Source organism: Dendropsophus ebraccatus, chromosome 9, assembly GCF_027789765.1.
Source record: "Dendropsophus ebraccatus isolate aDenEbr1 chromosome 9, aDenEbr1.pat, whole genome shotgun sequence".
NCBI lineage: Eukaryota > Metazoa > Chordata > Amphibia > Anura > Hylidae > Dendropsophus > Dendropsophus ebraccatus.
Genome location: NC_091462.1, coordinates 45727579 through 45750938, shown reverse-complemented (window position 1 = coordinate 45750938; position 23360 = coordinate 45727579). Strand labels below are relative to the sequence as shown.

At 41.4% G+C, this 23360-nt stretch overlaps 1 protein-coding gene across 5 annotated transcripts in view; it reads right to left on the bottom strand.

Moving 5' to 3' along the window:
- Positions 1–22299, bottom strand: part of FN1 (fibronectin 1) — a 47073-nt gene extending 24774 nt beyond the window's left edge. For 4 of the 5 annotated variants that reach the window (XM_069983196.1, XM_069983197.1, XM_069983198.1 and 1 more), the window contains exons 1-19: positions 21960–22299; positions 13268–13396; positions 12169–12306; positions 11063–11194; positions 10708–10845; positions 9869–10027; positions 9368–9535; positions 9100–9279; positions 8751–8927; positions 8444–8596; positions 7838–7966; positions 5981–6121; positions 4640–4761; positions 3783–3957; positions 2142–2318; positions 1495–1623; positions 1295–1384; positions 981–1175; positions 137–409 (exon numbers count right to left, since the gene is read on the bottom strand). In XM_069983196.1, the coding sequence (XP_069839297.1) occupies positions 137–409; positions 981–1175; positions 1295–1384; positions 1495–1623; positions 2142–2318; positions 3783–3957; positions 4640–4761; positions 5981–6121; positions 7838–7966; positions 8444–8596; positions 8751–8927; positions 9100–9279; positions 9368–9535; positions 9869–10027; positions 10708–10845; positions 11063–11194; positions 12169–12306; positions 13268–13396; positions 21960–22119 (2965 nt within the window). In that variant the 5' untranslated portion in view covers positions 22120–22299. The remainder of the gene's footprint in view (positions 1–136; positions 410–980; positions 1176–1294; positions 1385–1494; positions 1624–2141; positions 2319–3782; positions 3958–4639; positions 4762–5980; positions 6122–7837; positions 7967–8443; positions 8597–8750; positions 8928–9099; positions 9280–9367; positions 9536–9868; positions 10028–10707; positions 10846–11062; positions 11195–12168; positions 12307–13267; positions 13397–21959) is intronic. The other variant, XM_069983200.1, reaches the window with a different exon arrangement.
- Between the last annotated feature and the right edge of the window lie 1061 nt (positions 22300–23360).

The following is a 23360-nucleotide window of genomic DNA, read 5'->3' as shown; positions in this document are numbered from 1 at the left end:
CTGCTCCCCGTTTGTTGTCCTGATCAAAACTTTTGATGACAGGCGATTTTTAAAAATGAGCTTGTCCAAGTGTAGATTCAATAAACAGAGGTTAGTTTTACATATATTATGCTCCGACAGTAGTCCCTAAACTTACTAGTTGGAAACTCTCCCACAAGTGGCTCGCTCTCTTGTCCACGGCTGACGGCATATACTTCAAATCTGTAGTTGGTTCCCGGTAGCAGATTTATAACTTCTGCAAAGGTGCTTCTGCTCACTGGAAGGGTTTGCGGTTCCCGATTTGGAGAACCGACTGGTGTCACCACAACTCGATACCCAGAAACCTCACTTGGTGGGGCATTCCATGAGATGATGATCTTTACATCAGATGCTTCCAGCAACTGCAGTTCAGTAGGAGGTGGAATAATCACTGCAAAAATAAAGAATAAAATATTGTTTCATTGTGCTCATAAAATTACATGCTTCTAGTATGGGAAATCTGAGGATACGAGTGAAAAAAAACCCCCAAAAAAAAACTTAGTTTTCAAACTGAAGCCAAACTTTAGAGTCAGCATCAAGTTCTTTGCCAGCTACAAAACTTTTACACAGGATTAATTCTACATTCAGAGCCAAGACAACACTCCCATGTATTTCTGCTTTGCCATGACGTTAGGAAAACATTTATCCTGCAAGGAATATTTCTCCATCACTCTCTATAAACCAATAGAATAAAAACTGCTACGCCTGCTATAACAGACATTCTTTATCCACCTCGTACATGGATAAGAGGCCGGCATCTGTATTATTATATTTGGCCGACAGCCTTTTACAGAGTGGAGTTTCAAATTAAAATTACATTTAATTAATCTGAAACAAACAGAAGAGGAATATTTGCATGTTTTTTTCTGGCACTATAGGCTGAAATATACTGCACATAGAATATTCTATCTATACTGTCTAGCTCTGGGCACATACAGATAGATACATGCTCTGCTAGTTACCAGTCTGTGGTGTTCCTGTGGTTTCCCGCTGGATTATAATAGGTGTACTCTCTTGACTGTCCTCTACAGCATAAATTGTAATGTTGTATTCAACTCCGGGATACAGGTCGGTGAGAGTCACTGAGGTTGCAGTATCTGGCAGGATAAGCTCTGTGCTAGAACCTTCTACAGTAGGAGTGTAGACAATTCTGTAACCTGTGGAAGAAAGCAAAAATTATCAAAGTTTCTCTGGAAAAACGGATTAAACGCATCAAAAACAATCAAAAATTACAGGCTGGCCTAAAAAGGTGACAGCCAGGCACGGAGAGCCTTACCTGTGATAGGAGCCTGAGGTTTGGTCCAGCTGATTTCAATAGAAGTGTCATCAACGTGTTCAATGTTATATTCTGGAGGGCTGTCAGGGGCTAAGGAACAAGACATAATATTTAATAGACTTGACATCTATTCATTGTTACCAGACAGAAAAACCATTATCAAATACCACTTATTAGATAAAACTGATGGTCACACTCACCGGTAGTCTGAGATGTAGACAAAATTAGGCTCTGCTCTCCCTCCTGGGTGATCTCATACACATTGATGTTGTATTTACGGCCAGGCAATAAATCTGGGATGCTGACAGATGTAGCAGTCTTTGGAAGATCTACAACAGAAGAAAGTTTTGATGAAACCATAGAATGAAAGGGAATCTATAGGTGCCAAGTGTATAAGTTGACACATGCTTCTATGTTTCTCCGAATACTAGACCTAGCTTCATTTTACAGGCTTTTAGGAGTAGGCTTGATATAAAAGCCCTACTCCAAAAACAAGTCCTATTTAAAGTCAGCTGACCAGATTTCTGGCCGTGCTCAACATAAGCTGCGGTGGCGGTAGGAGTAGTATTAAAAAAAAAAAAAAAAAAAAAAAAAAAAGCACGGGTGGGGGGGGGGGGTATATCTTTTTCTGAATCTATGGGGATAAACAGAATTTTACCATTGGGATCAAAGAATGTTTCAAAGAGTAACTTTACTTTTTGCCTGATATTTATGAGTTTATAGACTTATCCTTTTCTCCCTCAGAAAAAGCCACAGGCGTTTTCCACAATCTACAAGTAAGGTATGCCCGCCAGGAACTTTTCACACTACTAGTCTAGCAACACAGGCAGAATTAACAAGCACTTACCCAAATAGCGCTTCTCGTCTCCCTCCTCACTAAGTTCATATTCAACACGGAATCCAGAAATGGTATCAGATGCAGAGACCCAAGATATCACAAAGCTGCTAGAGGTGATCTCAGTCACAGACTCGGAGGTGGCCACCAACGGGGGGAGACGGGTTGTTTCTCCAGTCTGCGTTGGACCTTTAAAGAAAGAAGTATATGATGCATATGAAACATTGCTTGCTATGGCTTTGGTTATCTTCTAACATTTAACAAAATTATTAAAAAGAAAAAAATATATAATAAAATATATATTTTTTAATTGTTGGAAATAATTTTAGCCCAGATTCTGTTTATGGTGACAAAGTTTAAGAACTGCTAAAGAACATTTCCCTCTAATGGTGAGTTTACACGAAACGATAATTGGCCCGATCGTACGATTAACGATGTCGGAGTAACGTTTTTTTTTTTCATAACGATCAGCGTTTATATGGTACGATATATCGTACGGAAAATTCGTTTTGCGAACGCTTAAGCCTATCTCACACATTGGTTAAATCGGCGAACGACTGTTCACATGGAACGATTTGCAAATTTTTTGCGAACGACGATTTGATAACATGTTGAAAGATCAAAATGAGCGATGTATCGTTCGTCGTTTGATCGTTCGCTGCGTTTACACGTACGATTATCGTTCGAATTCGATCTTTATCACGCAAATTCACGCGATAATCGTTACGTGTAAACGCACCATAACTCTAACAAGTAAAGCCATATTGTTACTTTAAAAAAAAAAAAAAAAAAAAAAAAACATCCACCATAGTAGAGCACTATTAAAAATAAAAATTTAAGGGAACCTATCATCAGGGAGGTCCCAACTGCCATTTTCCATCCCACCAGACTATTGATAGATGTCTTCCTATAACTAAATGGTGGGAGATCCATCAATTAAGGTTGGTGGGGTGGTGAAAAGCTGCTAAGGAACCACTCCAATGACTCATCATTCGGGCAGTATGAAAGTGATGACAGGCTCCCCTAAAGTTCTAAGTTGAATTGGGACCGTTCTGAAACACCATATTTCTACCACGGTTCTAATCTTCTTGTGAAAAGGAGATCAGATTTGAGCACAAGGAAATGTTTTCCTCTTCTAAATGTGTCAAAATTCCACTTTTTAGAACACAAAATTATAAAAAAAAGGTAGGGAACAAGGTTCTCTAGAACAATGAAAAAAAAAGTGTTCACAGAGAAGTGTGTGCATAAAAACAACACAACCTCACCATCTAACTGTATAAGCTAAGCTATTAGGAGAGGGTTTTTCTTTTTTTCAATGTTTTTGACCCTTGGATTTAGGACCATTTCCCATATGTCCTATTTTAAGAGCGTGAGAGCCCATTTCTTTTGTTCTCTAAAGGCTTAGCCTTAGATCAGCAATGTAAACATTTAGATAGGGTCTCTCTTAAGAGAGATTAAAAGCAACAGAAGCCTCTGCTGAGAGCTGTAAATTACACCGCTCTTTTTGACAGTAGACAATAAAGTGCGTTGGGCAAATAAAGATCAATCAATCTTAAGCCAAAGTTATGTCACCGTGCTCAAAAATAAAATGTTGGTACTTTCTGAAGCAAGGCATGAAGATGAAATCTGTCTAAAAGTAAATGCAGTACTTACTGCCCAATGTGGTGGAAGTAGTAGTAAAGTCAAATCGGGTAACTTCCTTTTGTCCATACTGCAGAACACTGACAAGCTGGCCCTCATACACCACTCCGGGTTTCAGGCCTGAGATGGTGTAGGAATTAAGGTGTCCTGGAATGGTTGCTTGCTTCCAGCTCACTTGTTTGTTTTTCTAAAGAAGTTAAAAACTAGAAGATTAGATCCAAAGAAAGCAAAGTTTCTACACCACACAGACAAAGCCTGCACTGCTTCACTACAAATTTTACTTTTGTGAGAAGAAACAAAAGGGTATATTATCCAATACAGTGGTCGCTCTATTCTATAAAGAGCCTCCTTGCTGTAGATGAATTGGAGAAGGCCTGGCTTATGGCCATTTTACAATATTTCTTGGTACTGCAAAAGTGTTGCCATGGGGTTCCTATAACGCATGCTTATTTATGGCTATGTTCCCACAGCATTTTTGTTGACCTTATGCAGCTGTTTTTTTTTTGGACGGATGTCATTTTGGGCAAATTACAGCTGTGATTTGGAAAAACTGCCAAATTTTTAGCCCCAAAATGACAACCCCCCCCCCCCCCAACCAAAAACCAATAAAATAAAAAAATTTATAAATATTATATTATATATATATATATATATATATATATATATATATATATATATAATCTGTCAGCATTACATTATACAGTGACATAAAAGCTAAGGGACATTACAAGAAAAAAAAAATCTTGACACCTGACCAGATCCTATGGTTCAAGATAGATAATATCAATATGCTACAGTGGCTTTATTTTATTAGGAATAATTATGGGCAAAAGAAAAAAAAAATAGTGGTCTGTTTTTACTAAACTTACAGGCTTCCAGCGCAGGACATACTGCTTGATATGAGATTGCTGAGGAGCGGTCCACTGGATAGGATGAGAGTTGGGATGGTTAGAGCTCTCTGTGATTATAACCTGCACAGGCCCAGTTCCAGCTGTTACAGAAGAGAGAGATACATGTTAGGAGGAATAGAGGGAATTAAAAAACAAACACACAATTCTACATTTTACAGAATGACAAGGAATCCAAGGTTTTGTGCAGAACTATGTGAACAGTTTTAGATAAATACTGTGTGTGAACTTGGTCTATGCTGTCTTTATTGACTAGGAGGGTAGGAAATTGCATGATGACTCAATATTTTAAGGTGGGGTTTATATTTTAAGTAACAAACTCCTATTGAAAAGGCAATTCAACTGCAATGTGAGAAATGAAAACTCCACAGAAGACGCCAGTTAGGGATTTTTTCCCTTTATTACAACATCTATATTTTGGGCTACTGCAGGGATGTAAGGCAGTTGGCATTAATCTACATGCCACTTGCACCTTCATTCAATTTTAGTACACCAGACAATCTACAATGTAACATTTATAACCTAATGTTCTTGTTTTTGAAGGTGGTGGTTGCAAAAGTCAGGTCTGTTTTTACTGCATTTTCAGGGAAGGTTAAAACGAAAAGATCTACCTCCTGTGTACAAAAGAATGATATATATTAGCTTTTCCAAAACTAACTGTATGACAAGTGGGCAGCATGTCCTTGGGATAAGCACAGGACTGAACAGAGCGAGGGGTCAACTGTTCAGTCACATACAAGGTCTAAATGTCAGCCTTACACAACACTCTGTGTTAAAGGTATCTACGTAGTTCATTCTAAGTTTTTACATCCATACATTGCGATACACGTAGAACAGTTTGTAAATTGAGTTAATGGCCCGACCATCTACTCCCGATAACAGTGTGCATCAATGGTAGGTCACTTTTGGTAAAATGATATGAACAGATGGAGATGTGAGTGTATACGGTCATCTGTATATTAAAAGCTTTCACCATTTTACTCTGCGTCAATGTACTGTTACCCATTCTGCATAGCAAATAATAGGTGACTTATTGTACCGCTGGATTAAAACTACAGGTAACAGTTTTGCAGAATTTTGTTTATTCCTGGAATCACAGACCGTTGCAAATGTGGTCACACTAGGACATTAACCTGAACTTTATACTTTAGTGACAGTAGTGCCAGCACTTAATGGGTCAGAACAGAGGCAAATGCTGTAAAATGATGGAAGGATTTTGTGGTTGTCGAGTAAATGTATCATATGACCAAACTTGCTTTTGTAATCCGTACAAGACAAATTTGCTTTTTTTTAATCACTTACCTGGGTAGGAACGAGGCTGACAATGCCATTCACCAATGCTGTTACCATAGCAATAGCACTGATAGCTGACGCCATTGACATTCTTCTCCCAAGATTCCCCGATCTGATAGAATTTTCTTGATTCAGTCTCTTGGCATTGGTCTAGAACATGAAAAAAAACACCCAAGTTAATTTGTGGCCCAATGAAGAGCTTCTTTACAGAAAGAAAAAGAAAAAAAAAAAAAAAAAAAAAAAAAAAATCACATCACACCAAGCACTAAAAACATAGTCAGGAGAAGCTCCTGGCTGTGTTCTTCACTCCTGGGCTTGCAGCATGATGGGGGAGGGAGTGGTGACGCAGTGCTGCAGGGGTGGGCAAGTATAACTTTTTTTTTTTCTATGTACCCACCAGCCCCTGTCCCCCCTGGATTTTAATATGATGCCTGGAGTTCTCCTTTAATGTTAGCCGATCATGTCCTTTATGACCAGTACTGGCTAACTATCTAAAGCTTATGGAGGCCACCCAACTCTCCTCTGACAATTGCCATCTGAGCAGAAGCTAGAGCTCTCCAATTTCATCCTGCCCAATCCTTAGGATTTGAAGGGACATGCAATCATTGAGTCAAATGAGAGTGTCAAAATAACCATCTCAGAGAGCTTTAGCTTTCCATGTGAACTGTGCCCTGAGAGATACAGACTCACTGAACGCAAGCCAAACAAAACAGATTGAAATCCACAGGGTTTAGCAAGCACTGATTGAACAAACAGATGAGATCTTATCGCAGAGCTTGCCCTCATCCACCCCCAGTAGAACAGACACGACATCTAAATTATTTATCTCCAGACGACAAGCCAGGATGTTAGGAGATCAATTTAATCTGACAAAGAAGGGAAAAAAGAGAAATGGTATTTATCAGCCAGAGGACGTTAATAATGAAAAAGAGGAGATTAGAGATATTAATGCTAAGAAGAAATAAGTAAGAAAAACTTCTATTTCAGTAAAGTTTTAAAGGGAAGCAATCAGCAGGTTAGACTTATCTAACCCACAGATATACCATCCTCCTTGGAGCCCTATGCGCAATAAGGGGGGGGGGGTGTCTCTCACCTTCCTCCTCTACGCCGTACCTGTCCTGTTAGCGTAATTTTCTGTCCGGAGCACCGTTACATGCACTGTCCCACCCCTCAGAGCACCAATTCTGCCCGCTCGCTGCATTTATCATCATTATAAGGAGCGGACCAGCTCGACGCTATGGGGGTGGGGCAGTTCTCCTGAGTGAGGACTACACTGCTAACGACACGGGAAAGGAGCTGAGGAGGGAGATAAGACATACCACCCCCTCTGTGCCCAATAGGGGGTAATGGCAGGTTAGATTCATCTAACCTGATGATCGTTCCCCTTTAAATTATATAAAAAGCAATATCCATTATAATTATGAAGGCTAAACACACCATCTTCAGGAGGGACCTGCCACCTGTGTCGGTTGTATGGCGGCCTACATATTCTTCGACAAATTATATCAAAGAGAAGGTTCATGTTAAATTTCAACCACCGAACCCTTTTGTGTTTCCGAAGGAACAGCTGCCACCAGTGCAGTCTATTGGCAGCTTACCACACCTTCCTTAATAAAAGACACACGGGTGTTAACCCGTACACAATTCATGTGTATGAAGACCAGGAAAGATAGCTGGTCTGCTGACAGTTATTAAAGTATTATGGCCACATTAACACATGTATATATGTCCTCTTAGAGCAATAGTAAACCAACAGATTATAGATTGCTTAACCACTAAATCCTTTTTTGGAGCTAGTTTCATTTGAATATTCGACTATACATAAAGATTAGCGTTAAATCTAAATTAGGCACTTAAGTTACATACCGACAGCATCGCACTTCCATCTGCCACGTCCCTGACCAAAGCATGTGCAGTTCATCAGGTGTCCCTCTTCATGATATTTGTGAAAAGACTGATTGACATCATAGGTTACACCATCCACAATACACTGATCTGTTATAGGAGAAGGGAAAATTAAAGAAAAAAAAAATGTCAACCCAAGAAATAAAATGTACTGGTACAAGGGAGCTAACCATTTAGCAGGTTTTCATGCCTTGTGCAAGTAAGCTCTAGAAAATAAACTCCATATGTCACTTGAACAGATCCATACAAGAGAAATATATATTTTTTTCCACTTAAGAGTCTAGACTTTCAGCCTAAAGTAATGGTAAATGCAAAACTGAAACAATGATTTGGCTTCAATCTAGTGAGAAATTGGAAAGAAAACCCATGGCTAGGAAGGGAAACACTTTATGCCAATTTAACGGGAATGATGACGAGGTCTGCTTAAGATTACATAAACCTTATGCAAATGTGAACAATTATTGTAAAGCCAGACTCACACTTGTGTTACATTACAGAAACTAATGGAATCTGATTAAAATATACAATAAAAAATAGGAATATGCAAACATGGACTTTGTCTTTTACCTTTAAGCTGGGAATATGCAATGCAGTTCCACTCCCCACGGCCATTGCCAACACATGTACAACGCATCATGTGACCTAGGTTATGCATTTTGTCCCACTGATCCCCAACACGATACATGACACCTTCATTGGTGGTACAGATTTCTTCATGAGCTACAGTAAAAGGGGGGGAAAAAAAATAAATAAATTATAGACAATTTATCCTTGGTACATGAGACAACCTCTGGTGCCTACACTGTAAGGAGGGAATGTACAATATTTACGGTGACCAAGTACAATTTTTTTTAAATTTAATGAAGTTTCTCACCTGCCATGGGACAGAAGCCAAATTTCTGGTCTACATCATAGTTGAGAGTAGTTCCACACCACTTCATATTGTCACGACGGCCCTCTGAGGTACAGTCTGTGTAATTGCGGTTGTTATACAGGAAGGGGAAGTGACACAGGGCTCCATTCGAATTACCTCCTCTTGTCTGAACCAGGACTTAGGAGGAAAAGAAATGCATTCGATTTACATTCTAAATCAAAACATGTAACCACAAGCCCAATATTATTCTGTATCAGAGTGTGTTAGAATATACCACCACTACAACACAGCTGCAGAGATTTTTGTAAACATATATTATATAAAAACACTAGCCCTTGCATCAGCTTACCACGCTGTTCTGTGCAGAAGGAATATTTCTTGTCCTCATCATAGTTTGAGGTAGTTGCACACCAGAGCTTTCCATCTTGACGGCCATCTGTTGTACATGAGTAGTAGGTCTTTCCATCATGAATGAACGGAATAGCACAAGGCTCATTGTTAGAATTACCACCATATGTACCAACTGCAACTGTATGAAGAATGGGAAAAGATATATTAAAAATATAATATTTAGTTATTAGTCATTTCCTTTTTTGCCTAAACCTAGCTGTACTCACCACTTTCCTCACAGCTGACTCCGTTGCCCAGACAAGTGCAGATCTGCTGTTGACTACCCTGAGTTTTCACCCATTTCATGCCCATGGAGTACAAGACTCCACTGTCAGTCACACAGTGCTCAAGATCAGTTGCCACAGGTGTGAGGGCTTTTACAGAAGCGTCAACCACTGCAGATAAAACAGACAATTTCATGTTTAAATACAGAAACAAATAACACATCAAAAACACACATGCACATTGTTTATGTACTATGGCTTTTAAATTGTGGCTTAGGGATATCCTCCATCCTAAAATGACCCAGTATCCTGCAAGGGTGCCAGGTACAATTATTAGATTACGTTCTATCAGGGTATGCAGTTGTCTGTAAGAGTGGGGCACAATTAGAGCCTACTCAGGTCCATCCAAACCAGAGCGTGCGCCATTATCAGCAGCAAGAGTCCTGGTTCTGTCAGTATTTTATCAGTATATAAGCTCGCATGATTAAACTCCAAACAACTCACCAACGCCAGTGGTTTGCAAGGAAGAATGTCTTTCACACTTCCATTCCCCACGTCCATTTCCAGTACAGATACACTGCAGCAGGTTTCCTCTGGTATCAGTCTTGGTCCATGTGTCTCCAATCCTGTAGGAGGTTTTGGTGTCCTGGTCATTGCATCTGTCTGTATACAAACATTATCAATTTAAAATCAGCGCAAAGAAAAAACAAACATCAGCATAGACAAGCACACATTTTTTTCTATTTGGCCACACCATTGTCCTACTTTGACTTTGTATTCCTGTGCCACAAGAATTTTCCTGACTTTTCTAACAAGCGGACAATTAGTCTTTGACAGTAATCTTCAACAGGAGTGATATCAACTGTTGTAGTAAAGTACAGAGATTACTCCCAGGGCAATATCATCTGCAAAATACTCAATAGCAAGTACTGAAACACAACAACTGCCTAATACAGTTAAAACAATTCAAGACCTTGTAAGATAAGATTGTAAGATGGAAGGTCATCTACATTTCAAGGAAAATGCCATCTATGTAAATGGTTTCCAAATGGTATAGTAAGATTATAGATAAAAAGAAGTGCTCCCACATTGTAGCTGGTAATGTGCAGTCATGCACAGCTGTCCCAGGCTCAAAACACTGAGTAAGATGTAATGTTTTCTCAAGTATCTGCTAAACATTCCGACAGATACTGTGTTTTACAAAAGGGGGGTGGGCAGGGCATTAACCACAACTTCTGAAAAACTTATTGGGTAGATGTGTATTATTTATACAAAACTAGAATTATAATTCTATCATTTATAAGAATATAAAAAATTATAATTCCACCTTGGATAATACTTACTTCTAGAAGTACAGGTAATGCGACCACTGCCTTCTCCCAAACATGTGCAGTCCACCATCATCCATCCCTGGTAAGGCTTCTCCCAGGTTTGTCCCACCACATAGGATGTGCCAGCAGAATTATCATAGCATCTTTCAGCTAAATTGAAAGAAAAGTTATATTCTATCCAATGAATATCATGGGTTATGCTTAAACTTTTTAGCTTTTCCCGATTTCTGTCACTGCGGTAATTCTACTCAATTTCCAAAACATCTGATTAGATGTGACTAAAGACAATACATTCTTTGTTTCAGAAAGGCAGTATATATTTCAATTTTTCAAGCCTACAGTCCATGCTTGCATTGGAAATTCTTACCTACGGGTTTACAGGTCCATTCTCCTTTGCCATTACCAAGGCATACACACTCCAACATGTAGCCACCAGTCTCATGGGGTCTGCGCCAGGTGTCTCCAATCTTGTAGGACTGGCCACCCTCGTGACAGCGATCTGCAATTAAGCCTCAGTTAACAATCATGGACTGGCAGTCCCATAATACTAGTGCACCTGCATACGCGAAGAGGAAAATTTAACTAGCTATTATAGTAGGATGATTTGGAAATCAAATTTTTTGTAACCAGTAAAGTGAGGATCTGCTTAAAATATAATTAAAATTCCTTTCTGAGAAGACTTATGTAAACTTTATACAAATTCCACTTAAGTTACAGTATAAAAGGTCTCTACAGTTTAGTCCATAGGTCTCCAGACTGCGTCCCTCCAGCTGAAGCAATAAGACATTTCCCATTGTGCCTGGACAGCCAAATCCAAAGCTTTAGCTGTCCAGGCATGATGGAAATCGTGGTTTTGCAACAGCTGGAGGGCTGCAGTTTGGAGACCCAAGGTTTAGTTAATAAATGGTCAAACTGGTCACCTTTAAGGTGAGCAGCCAACTGTTTAAAGTGTATGGTGGCTTCTTTACTCCCCCTGACAAATAAGGGTCATGTATATTAGATGTCAACTGCCTGTCCCTTTTGTTCTCAGGGATATGCATTATAGGGCATAACTTCAACAGATGGGAATATCCCTTTAAGGATGATGGTGAGTTTAAACCAACTGAAACTTGGCCAATGCAACATAGAGCATATACCAACAGTCGTAGTTGGTTAAAGATGAGGCACACTATGGTATCTAATTTACTATAAAAGCGAGAATAAATTAGATTTATAGTTAACAACTATCATACGAAACACATGGGAACGAAAGTGCTAGAACTAAGGAGTTAACCACCCCCTATAGTGAACATCTGGTTTCATCACTTGGATTGTCACATTAACACCTTTATGCCCAAGGCTATACAAAGGGAAATCATTTGCATGTGACACAGGAATGCCTTGACAAGTGTTTGCATGCAGCCAGATGAACAAATGGTTAATTATAAGTAGCAAATACAATGTAAAAAAAAGGTGTTTAGGAAAAGCCATTACTTGCAATGGTGCAACTGATCCTCCCTCTTCCAGCTCCAATACAGGTACAGTCCCAGATCATGCTGTCTTTAGGTCGCTCGTAGGTCTGCCCAACACGGTAGGTTCCACCAGTGTATTTGTCAAAGCAAGTTTCTTCAGCTGTTTACAGATCGAAAGGACCAAGACATTAAGGGTTACATGACACCTTTTATCCTAAGCTGCCCATAAGGGCCAATTAATAAATATTTCTAGTCAGAACAAAGTATATATTGATGTTAAACATAGAATACAATTCTTACATTGTTTTCTTCATTGCTCACAAGGTGACATGTTAGAGGAGATGAGTCAATAGACAGATTCTACATGTAAAACTAGTATACACACTTCTACACTAAGATATATCCAGTCAGATAAAGAATGCGGCACTCACCACTGGTGAGTGCCGCATTCTTTATCTGACTGTATATACGTGCAAAGGACTTTATATGCAGAGTACCACCTACCTGTATACAGCAGGGATGGGGAACCTTCAGCGTTAGCTTTGGCTGTCCAGGCGTGATGGGATTTATAGTTTTGCAGCAGCTGGAGGGCCGAAGGTTCCCCATCCCTGTTGTGTACAGTAACCAAAGTGCAGAGCTGTTAAGTAGTGATATTCGTAGCGGCGGTGTATGCTATTAGGCCCTTTGTGTAGTGCCGGGAGAGTGTTTCTGATTGTGGTTTTTACACTATGGGGGAGATTTATCAAACATGGTGTAAAGTAGAACTGGCTCAAATGCCCCTAGCAACCAATCAGATACCACCTTTCATTCCTCACAGACTCTTTGGAAAATGAAAGGTGGAATCTGATTGGTTGCTAGGGGCAACTGAGCCAGTTTCACTTTACACAATGTTTGATAAATCTCCCCCATAGTGTAAAAACCACAAACTGGCTCAGTTGCCCCTAGCAACCAGATTCCACCTTTCATTTTCCAAAGAGTCTGTGAGGAATGAAAGGTGGAATCTGATAGGTTGCTAGGGGCAACTGAGCCAGTTCTACTTTACACCATGTTTGATAAACCTCCCTCTAAGACTCCAATGACTACCAACCCCTTGATGAATTGGTATATTGTTACGTGCTCACCTTCTGGTTTGCTCTCACAATTGAAGCCTTTACCGCCACCATAACAGGTACACACCAGCGTGTTGCCCAGGTAAGTACGTTCCCACTGCTGTCCAATATTATAATACTGTCCATTGTCATAACAGCCCCCTGTGAAACAAAGTTTATATATGAATTTCATGCTTTGTAAAGAATTAAATCTACCAACAACTAAAGATTAAGGAGATTGCCTGACGTTCACAGCTAGGATGATTTACATAAACAAGATCCATTACAGATACAGAACAGCCAAGATGTACAATGCCGAGATGTACATATACAGTACAATGGGAAAGTCGACAACTTACAGAGCTTTATGCACATAGAGGCCAACAGTGTGTCTTCATGGACTATATGTGCTATTGGTGTACTGAAGAATACAACTGTATGCAATAAATACAAAATGTGATGGTTATGTGCAAGCTATTCAGCTGCAGAACAGACTACTCTAACCATGGTATAATAGGAAACAGTTACACGCGCTGCTCTACTTAATCAAGACCATAAATCCACAGAGCCTGATCCCTGGGCCTCAGCGCTTAGGAAGGTCATGTCTGGTATGTTGAATGAGCTAAAACGAATCTCTTCAGACATCGGTATTTACCCCTAACAGAATATATAAGCCGTATAGTCAGATCATGGACTGCAGAACATCGCCCTTACATTTTCTGCTTTACACAGATGTTTTGAAGCCCCATAAATCTGAGACTATTCAAATAAAAAAAAAGTACATGAAATATTTTGCTATAAGTGAAATATTCTAGAATCTATTCTATTATTTTCACAGTATTATCTTGAAATATATCCTACTACATTACTCATATATTCACGATACAATATACAGTAGGATCAGACCATCAAAAAGACATTTATAATGGCTTCGAAAGTTACAAGATCACCCACCACACTTAAAGGGGTTATACAAGGTTTGAAAAACATCTTCTATCAAAAATATTTAAAAAAAAATAAAAAATAAAAAATAAAATAAAATTAAAAAAAAAAAAGTCTCTTCATACACTTCTACTATACAACGGTACATAAAAAACAGGACAGGTGTAGCGCTGTTTCTGGAAGACATGTTTTTCTAACCCTGGATAAGCCCTTTAAGTAGACTATACATACTTGTCCCAATCATAAAATTATATGTTTGGCCAAACGTGCATGTTTACATCAGTAGGATAGGAGAATAAAGTTACTTTACCCATATAAGTCCTTATATAACATCCTTAAAATGTTGTGCTGTTTCTGTAAGACTTGTAAACTTTGATGAAGGGATCTTTTGAATCTCGAGAGCTCACAATTGGCCAATAAAGATATCACTCCTAAAATACTTTGATAGAAAGTATTTACCACCACCATTATAAGTCAGCAACTTGTACTAAAGAGGCTAATGTATACCACAGTATACAGCAAGCATAGATATAGCCAAAATATACAGGGGGAATGTGAAGGGAACACCGCCTCAATTGAGGACAGACACACATAGCAGCTGAAATACTGATACATGCCTGATCCTTCTTCCCACATACACACAATGGTCAGCAAAAATTGTGCAAGTCAGTAGGTTCTGCTGACCTACTCCAAGTTCATGGCCAGTTTAAAGGAAATCCATCCCCAGGTTTAATACTGATCTGATGGGCAGCATAAACTAGCAGCAAAGACCATAGTTTAGCAATAAATCCCTTACAATTGCTTCATAAAGCTGAACTATATCATAGGGCAGCATAAACCTAGAGATGGATTTGAGCCATTCTTCCTTTCAGAACAGGACTACTGAAGAAAGTGGTCATAACCCATCCAGTTATCTGCATGAATAGATGTCTCCTCTGCTGGATCCTACGACACACATAGATACAGATATATCTCAAAGCAGGGATTTATTCATCTACAGGTGATCAGTGGTCATTGACTCAGAATGGGAGTCAAAAGTGTCCGGTATACACAATGCTGCTCTGTGGGGACTGCCAGAACCCTTTCTTGTGACCAGTGATGGTCACAGATGTCAGACCCCAGGATGTTGCCATTATGGGAAACCCCTCTGTAAATGGTATTACTCCTCAAATATTAAAGAGGGCTATCCAGCACTACAAAAACATGACCGCTTTCTTCTAGAGACATCCCCACTCTTGTCTCCTGCTTGAGTGGGGTTTTGCTGCTTGGTTCCATTGAAGTGAATGGAGCTTAATTGCAAACCACACGTGAACTGGATACAAGAGTCATCTCTGAAAGAAAGTGGCCATGTTTTTGTAGCACTGGATAACCCCTTTAAAGTGTACCTTCTGTTTTCAAATATGTAAAAACAGTGTTCAGGCCCTGACCAATCACTAGAACACTCAGAGTCTGACAAATTGCTAGAATGTGCGAAGAGAGACCAGACAGCCCCATAGACTTCCAATGGGAGTCGATCTTAGTCACATGGAATGGAACTTAGAAAGAACGTACTTACTGTGTATTGTGGTCAGTTCATTCTAGCATCAGAAAATTCAGACCCGGACTGCTGAACGTACCACACTTACCGGATCCGCAGCAGATTTCCTTTAATTAACTGAACACAGCATCAAATCTGCTGCGGATCTGCTGGTGTGAACGCACCCTAAAACTTTTAACATGTCAGCAGGTTGGTTTTTTTTTTCTTCTTCATCCCTAGCATATGTTTGTTCTTTCTATGACCACCATCCACGTACATAAGCTGCCATGTAGTGCCAATTGTGACAAGTGTGCTGTAAATGCTAAACAATAGACAGCTTCTGGTAACAATATTGATAGTACAGAATGGCAGAAGTTATATTGTTTCTTTTTGTATATTATGACTAGGCTATAATAAATGCAATAATATACGCTAGTAACAGATGCAAGGTAACAGCCAGTAACAGTGGTTATCATCCACCTGTCCACAGACCTTTACTAGCAAATAACACTGCAGCGTTAAAGGCAATAAATCTGTATACCAATGGCAATGAGCTTGGAGACCGCTTCTATAGGCTTTACAATGGATACCATTGGTGGCTGTCACTTAGCATCAGTTACTACTGTAGGAAATGCAGAACATACTGAACGGCTTATAATCCCCGGAATTTTCTACTCCTCTACAAAAAGTAAGTTTGATTGAGATAAAACAGGACCCAAACACACAGCGTGTAATATAGCGGTACTAAAGTGTAATTATTTTGTCACCCTAAATGTCGGGGTTAGGCCTGTACTGTAGTTACATGCTCCTTCAAACATATTAAGAGGTGATATAGTATAGGGCTGGGAGAACAAAGGGATTTCCCCTGAATTGCAGCACTTGCTCTATAATTAAAGTGACAAAAAGGTGGGAGGGAGAAGTAGCACATTTTACTTCGCTTCAGGCTATACAAAGTAAATGACAGGACACAGGACAAAGCAGCCTGTGATGTTAACCATGGCTGGCAGCGTCTCGCCTATTGTCCAGCGTTTTTGTCAGCAAAACAGATCGGTCTTCGAGGATTTTTGGAGATTAAAACTTTCTGTCCCTCCCCTCTGAATAAAAAGCAATGAAGTGTATATATAGTAGAATTTACATTAGGAATACAATTATGCATTTCGAAACATATATCCTATTATCGGCCGACGTGGATTGAGATCAAACCCACTTCATCAGCGGGTGTTATGACAAGAAAACCACAGGGAATGTAGTAATAATTCTGTGTCAGGCAGATAAAAGCCAAAAGTGAGTAGTTAAATCTATGTATAGCCCATCATGGTCAAAAGTGGCAGAACAAAGACACTTCATAAAGATAAGGGGATGAAGAAAGGATTTGGCCGGCATGCAAAACATTAACCACTCCCTTGGATACAAGCTCTGGTCTCTTGCTCCCTTGTCTTCAGAAGCTGTCCATTTACCCTGTAGAAAAGAGGGATTTCTGGATAAAGTATAAGGACCACTTAGGTCCCATAATTGGCAATTTAGGTTTTAGTCAGTCACAGTGCCTTTGGTATTAAAGGGGATTTTCAGGAAAAGACTTATGGTCAATTAGATAGAAAAGAGAACTCGAGTGGCTAAAACCCAGATGTAAACATCAGCCATAATACTAAATCCACTGACAGGTAAAGGGTTATTATCTGGTGACAATGGCATCTATCCAGTATTAGGATATACGAGAAAGCCAGTGAAGAGTAAGGGCCCTTTAAGACGGAGCGATAATTGGCCGAATCAGGCCGATTCGGCCAACTATCTCTCCATGTAATAGAGACAATAATCAGGTGATCAGTTCTTTAGGCCCCGACCTAAAATAGTCAGGCGTGCATTGCTACCTGTAACAGTGATGACCGGCCGATGGCCAGTGTTAAAAACAAACAAAAAACTCTCTTACATACCTCTCCACACATCCTGATGGGCCCCCTCCTGTCCCGAAGACTGGCTGAGCGGCCTGTGGCTTCACACAGTGCCAAGAGCAGGTGAAAGCTAGCAGGACGTGAGGGAGTGTGGAGAAGTATGTAGGAGTTTTTTTTTTATTTTTATTTTTTTACACAAGGCCTGCATGAACATCGCTAACAATGTCCATGCAGCCCTTGCTGCCCGATCGTCAGGCAGTGTATGGGCTCAGTAAGCGAGCACCAATCAAGGAGATCAGCGCTCGCTTACAGAAAGTCATCGGGCCATGTAATAGGGCCCCAAGTTCTTGAAGGGGATGAATTGGAAGCAAGGAAAATTAGCAGGCCTAATGGCCTAAACAACCCTGCTATGGGCCAGACTGCAATGGCTACAAGTCAGAGTCTCTGCAAGCTGGCAGGTCTTGTGGGGTGTATAATCATAAAGTGGTTAATACCTACCAAAAGTGATACAAAGGAAGACAACTGAACGGGTGGACGATGAAGGCTCACTGATGTGATTGAGGACCAAATGCCACTGAGCCTGCCTGGTCCAATCCCACAGAAGAGGTACTGTAGCACAAACTGCTAAAAAAAAGTTAAAGGGGATATCCAGAGTCTACAGCCAATGCATCTATATGTGGGCATCAGAAGTGGACCATTAAACAATGGAAGGAGGCGACCTGGTGTGTTGGATAAGGTTTCCTTTTACATCACATGGATGGCCCAGTGTGTGGGAAGTAGATGCCCCGGGCAGCATTTTTTTTAGGGAAAACACAGTTGTGTCATACAGTATGTGGATGGTATTCTGATGTGTACCACCAACATAGACATTGGTACAGCCCTAGAGAGGAGCAAATTTACAGTAATAATGAAGCAAATCGTTCCGGTAGCTTCTCAGTCAGCTTATCAGCCTGCTGCCTTTGAGGTCTGTGCTGCTCCTCCTTAGGTGCCAGTACTGGGAAACTTCTCCCAGTTTTTCAGGACTGGATCCAGCTTTTACCGACACCTGATGCGAAGCTGCATGGACTTTAAAGAGGGTGTACCATCCGGGCGGCGGTCCAAAAAAGGGACCGCGGCACCGGCTTCCCCGTGCCGGCGCCGATCGATCCGTGGGTTCAGGTTAGAGAGGATGTACCGGGTGGTACATCCTCTTTAAAGACAGCAGGCTGATAAGCTGACTGCCGAGCTAATGGAACGATTTGCTTCATTATTACTATAAATTTGCTCCTCTCTAAACAGCAGCATTGGACGAAGACTCATTTTTGTCCAAGCCACAAATGCCTCTGATTTTTGTCTCAGATTGAAAAGCTGAGCTGTGATTGGTTTCTTTCTCAAAGTGAGCCATGATTGGTTGTTGTCTGGGCCATAGAGTATAAGGAATTAAAGGGATACTCAAGCCCGGGGGTATTTTTAAGCTATGGCCAGGAAGGGGGGAGTTATGGACAGCAGAGGTCACTTACCCCCCCCCCCGGTTCCAGCGCCGGGTCCCGGATCGCACCGCCCAGTACGCCCGTCCCGGCCGCTTTCTGGTGTGAGCTGCCGCATGAGATGTGACGTCTCAACGCAGCTCAGCCATTCAGCAGCCAAGGCAGGACTCCGCTAGGGCCGCTAAATGGCTGAGCTGCCGTGAGACATCATATCTTATGCGGCAGCTTACACCAGGAAGCGGCCGCGGGACGGGCGTACCAGGCGGCACAATCCGGGACCCGGCGCTGGAACCGGGGAGGTAAGTGCCCTCTGCCGTCCATAACCACCCCCTCCCCAGCCATAGCTTAAAAATACCCCTGGGCTGGAGTACCCCTTTAACTTGGTCTTCAAATAACTCAGATCTCTGTCTTAGGCATTGTTCACACATCGTCTTTTATATGCCGTTTCGCAACCATTTTTTTGGTAACAAAACAGGCGCTTATGACAAATGACAGTAGTAATGTTCATAAAACTACCGCGTTTTGGCACCAAAAGGACATCTGTCCAAAAAAAAAAAAAGTCTGCAAAACAAAGATGTTGTGTGAACATAGCCTTATTGAGCAAACCTGACCCAGGGAGGCGGCACCATATAAAGTTCATGCCTCAATGTGTCAGAGCAAAATTCATGATCATGAACATCAATCTTTTGAGGTTTTACAAAAATGGCCGTTGTTTGTGCTTCCCAGTACATAGTGGGAACATAGTATTTGATGACATTCTAGAAACCACATTGTAACTTTTAGGCTGAGGACTCAGGGCGTGGCACAGACTACTGCCAATCTCTGGACCTTTTTCTCACAGGAAACATAAATGACCGACTCCTTACGTCTGTCCTGTAAAACTGAACCTTTGAAGTGAGATTCACAAATGGAAGAAAATCTTTCCATTAAGGTGACAACCACTGCTCCAATATGCAGGCATTGTGGAGTGTACTGCACAAACACACCGACACCTTACAGGACTGACAGAAGCAAATGGTCTAAATGAGCCAGAAAGGTTGTCTTCTGCATAGGGCGTAAGTGGCAGTGACAGCAGGGGCTGCCCTGTCTATGTAAATGGAAGCTGTTGCCCCATGACTGTTACTCTTTGGCAATACTGAAAAGCAGCCTCACTAGAATTGAGTCCCACAAAAAGTATACACCCCAAAATGTATAAGCATAGTCCCTTCTAGACTACATCTGATACATTAAAATCAACGGATCTGGCAAGTGTATGCTGTGGTATATATTAGCATACTGGTTGGACATTTTTCTGATGTATACCTATTTTTGTATTGTTTTTGGGGTATGTTCACACACTGCAGATATTTTTGTAGCAGATCTGCAACCGATCCTAAGCACAGAAAAAACTGCACAGTTTCTGCAGCGTGTGAACAGCACATGCGTTTTAATTCGTGAACTCTCATCTTCCAACCTACATTCACCTATCAAAACAAAAAAAGTGCACAGTGTGAACCCAGCCCTAGAGCCAATCACAATTTCTGGAGACTAATAAGCAGATGGTAAATGGCTACAACCTGTTACTGACATCCCAAGAGGCTGGATATTCTAGCTCGCTGCTAAAACCTCCACTAGGAGAACAATAGTTTGGTCTGCGGCAGAGGAAATAACAGTCTGTTCCAAGACAAAACAAAGACTGTAAAGTGTATCTAGTATAAAGAAAAAGGCTGCACTATTATAACGTCATCTACCGGGTTCTCGTATCCTCCACCCAGTTATAGCGCACACATATACCTACAGAACAAAGCACAAGACCCCTTAGGATGGGCAGATAGTATCCAGCATTATCCCATCATCCGAGACATGGCACTAACATGGCAACAACCTTACAGGAAACTGTAAAACCAAATGTTCCTTATAATGGGGTCTTCTTTGCGACCGGAGGGACAGAAATGACGGCAGACTTTGGGATCTCTCCAGGAGTCCCTGCACTCTCTTTAGTAGCCAGACAATAAGACCTCCCATAGACATCTATAGAAAACCACCAATAAAGTTGGGCGCCAGCTGCAAGTTTTAGGAGCATTGGCTCCATGGTGGTCGGGATCCGACCAGCCCTGGCTTATACAGTACACAGCATGGCAAAGTTTCTAGAATTTTTTAAAAAGTTTTTTTCTAGTCAGATCATTTGAAACATTTACACACAGTCTGATCATAGCAGTAAATGATGACGATAGGATGGCCGTGATTGATTATTGGTATCTGATCTGATCCACCTATTGTTTATGGGGTAAAAGTTATGATCAGGATGTGAATTATCACCCACCCCCCAATAGGTGATCATATGGGTACCAGTGTAGCTTATACAAAATCACAGTGAAACTCTTTTCGGGTCCATTTACATAGAGAGATTATCTGCCAAAGATTTGAAGCCAAAGCCAGGAATGGATTTGAAAAGAGGAAAAATCTCAGGCTTTCCTTTATGACCTGTTCCCTGTTTATAGTCTGTTTCTGGCTTTGGCTTCAAATCCTTGGCAGATAATCTGTCAGATAATCTTTCTGTGTAAATAGACCCTAATGGCGCGTTTACACAGGCAGATTTTGGAAGCCAAAGCCAGGAATGGATTTGAAAAAAGGAGAAAGCTCAGTCTTTCCTTTATGACCCATTCCCTGTTTACTGTCTGTTCCTGGTTTTGGCTTAAAAAATGTCAGATAAATCTGCCTGTGTAAACGCACCATTAGGGAATCCCATTGTTCCCTAATTCAGTGTCCTCCAACCAGTGACTCTCCAGCTGTTGCAGAACCACACCTCCCATCATGCCCTGACAGCCAGGACAGCTCTGGAACAGCTGGAGAGCCACAGGTTGGGGGTCACTGACCAATGCATTACCCCCTATGTACAAGACAAAGACACCAGAAGAGTGACTGATCCTTACTCTGAGAAGAGTCCGAGGCCACAATGGGCTGGAGAGGGGTGATAGCTTGCTGACCCTGCTGCGCCTGCCTGCGACTTTTGATCCTCTCAGATGGCGCAGCCTGCACCGCCGCGCTAACGCACAGGGTAAGCAGGAGCCCGGTCAGGGGCCCCCGTGTCATCTTGGTAACGGGAGACAGGTAATCAATAAATAGCGGAGGAGAAGCAGCCGGTTACTGGTGCATTTCCCGGTGTGAAGAGCGAAGAGAAGAAGAAGCAGCCGGAGATGAGGAGAGCCAAGCAGACAGATAGCGGACAGGTAGCGGCTCCGTGCCGGCCAGTGATAGAGAGCGCAGTGTGCCCGCGCTGTATATATATACACACACTCTGCACAAGAAGCGGGGGCGCCCGCTAAACACTGCGGAGGGCACGGATTGGTGGAATCCTGCCGGTGACGTCCCCGGAGGGCGGGGCTTACCTCTGCTATATAAGCTGTGGGAGGCGCGTAACACTCAGTCTGAGGAGGTTAGGGATGTGTTACCTCACCGCGGGGCCAGAGTGTATGGCTCTATGGCTACAACTCCTCCTGGAGGCAGATGATGGGAGTTGTCGTTTCTGCTACAGAATTAGGGGAGACTGAGGTTGTTGCTGCTTTGTATTGTTACCAGGAGATCACTTATTCGCTGTACTCTTCTAGTCTTCCCATTGCAGATTATTATGGAGAGATTTAGGATTTGGATGATGTTATCTTCATGACCATATTTTGTACTTATTTGATCATTTTATTTCTAAAAGTCTTTTATTTTTTTATGAATAATCTTCATTTATATAGTGCAGGTAGTTTGGCACTTTAAAAAGAGTAAAGTTGGGTGGTAGTGTGGGCTCAAGAGCTTACTATCTATTTACTGGATTACTTCACCTTTAAACTCTTTTTGGTAAAGGCACATCATACGTTTGAGGGTCTGATCTCTAGAATGAGCTGAGAGAAGTCCTTGGCTAAGCGCTTCACTCTTTGGCATGTTGCAATCTCTGTCTTGCTACAGGGGATGTTTCACATAGACTTAATAAGAGACAATTTCCTATGATACCATGATAGAGGCAGTGATCCTAAGAGCGAAACCCCTAGCTGAGCGCTTCTTCCAGTTTTAACAATAGATGGGGATTTGGAACACTCTGACTAGGGATGGTCTGAACCGAGTTTGGTTCGGGTTCCTACAAACCCGAACCCTTAGTAATGATTCCCGCTGTGTGCCCGCTCTGTGCAGCAGGCGGATCCAGTGGGAGGACCGCCTGGAAAACTGGGATACAGCCATAGCCATAGGCTGTATCCCAGTTTTCCAGGCGTTACTCCCGCTGTATCCGCACCCGCTCCACGGAGCGGGCAGACAGCGGGAATCTGATGCCGAGTGTTCGGGTTCATACA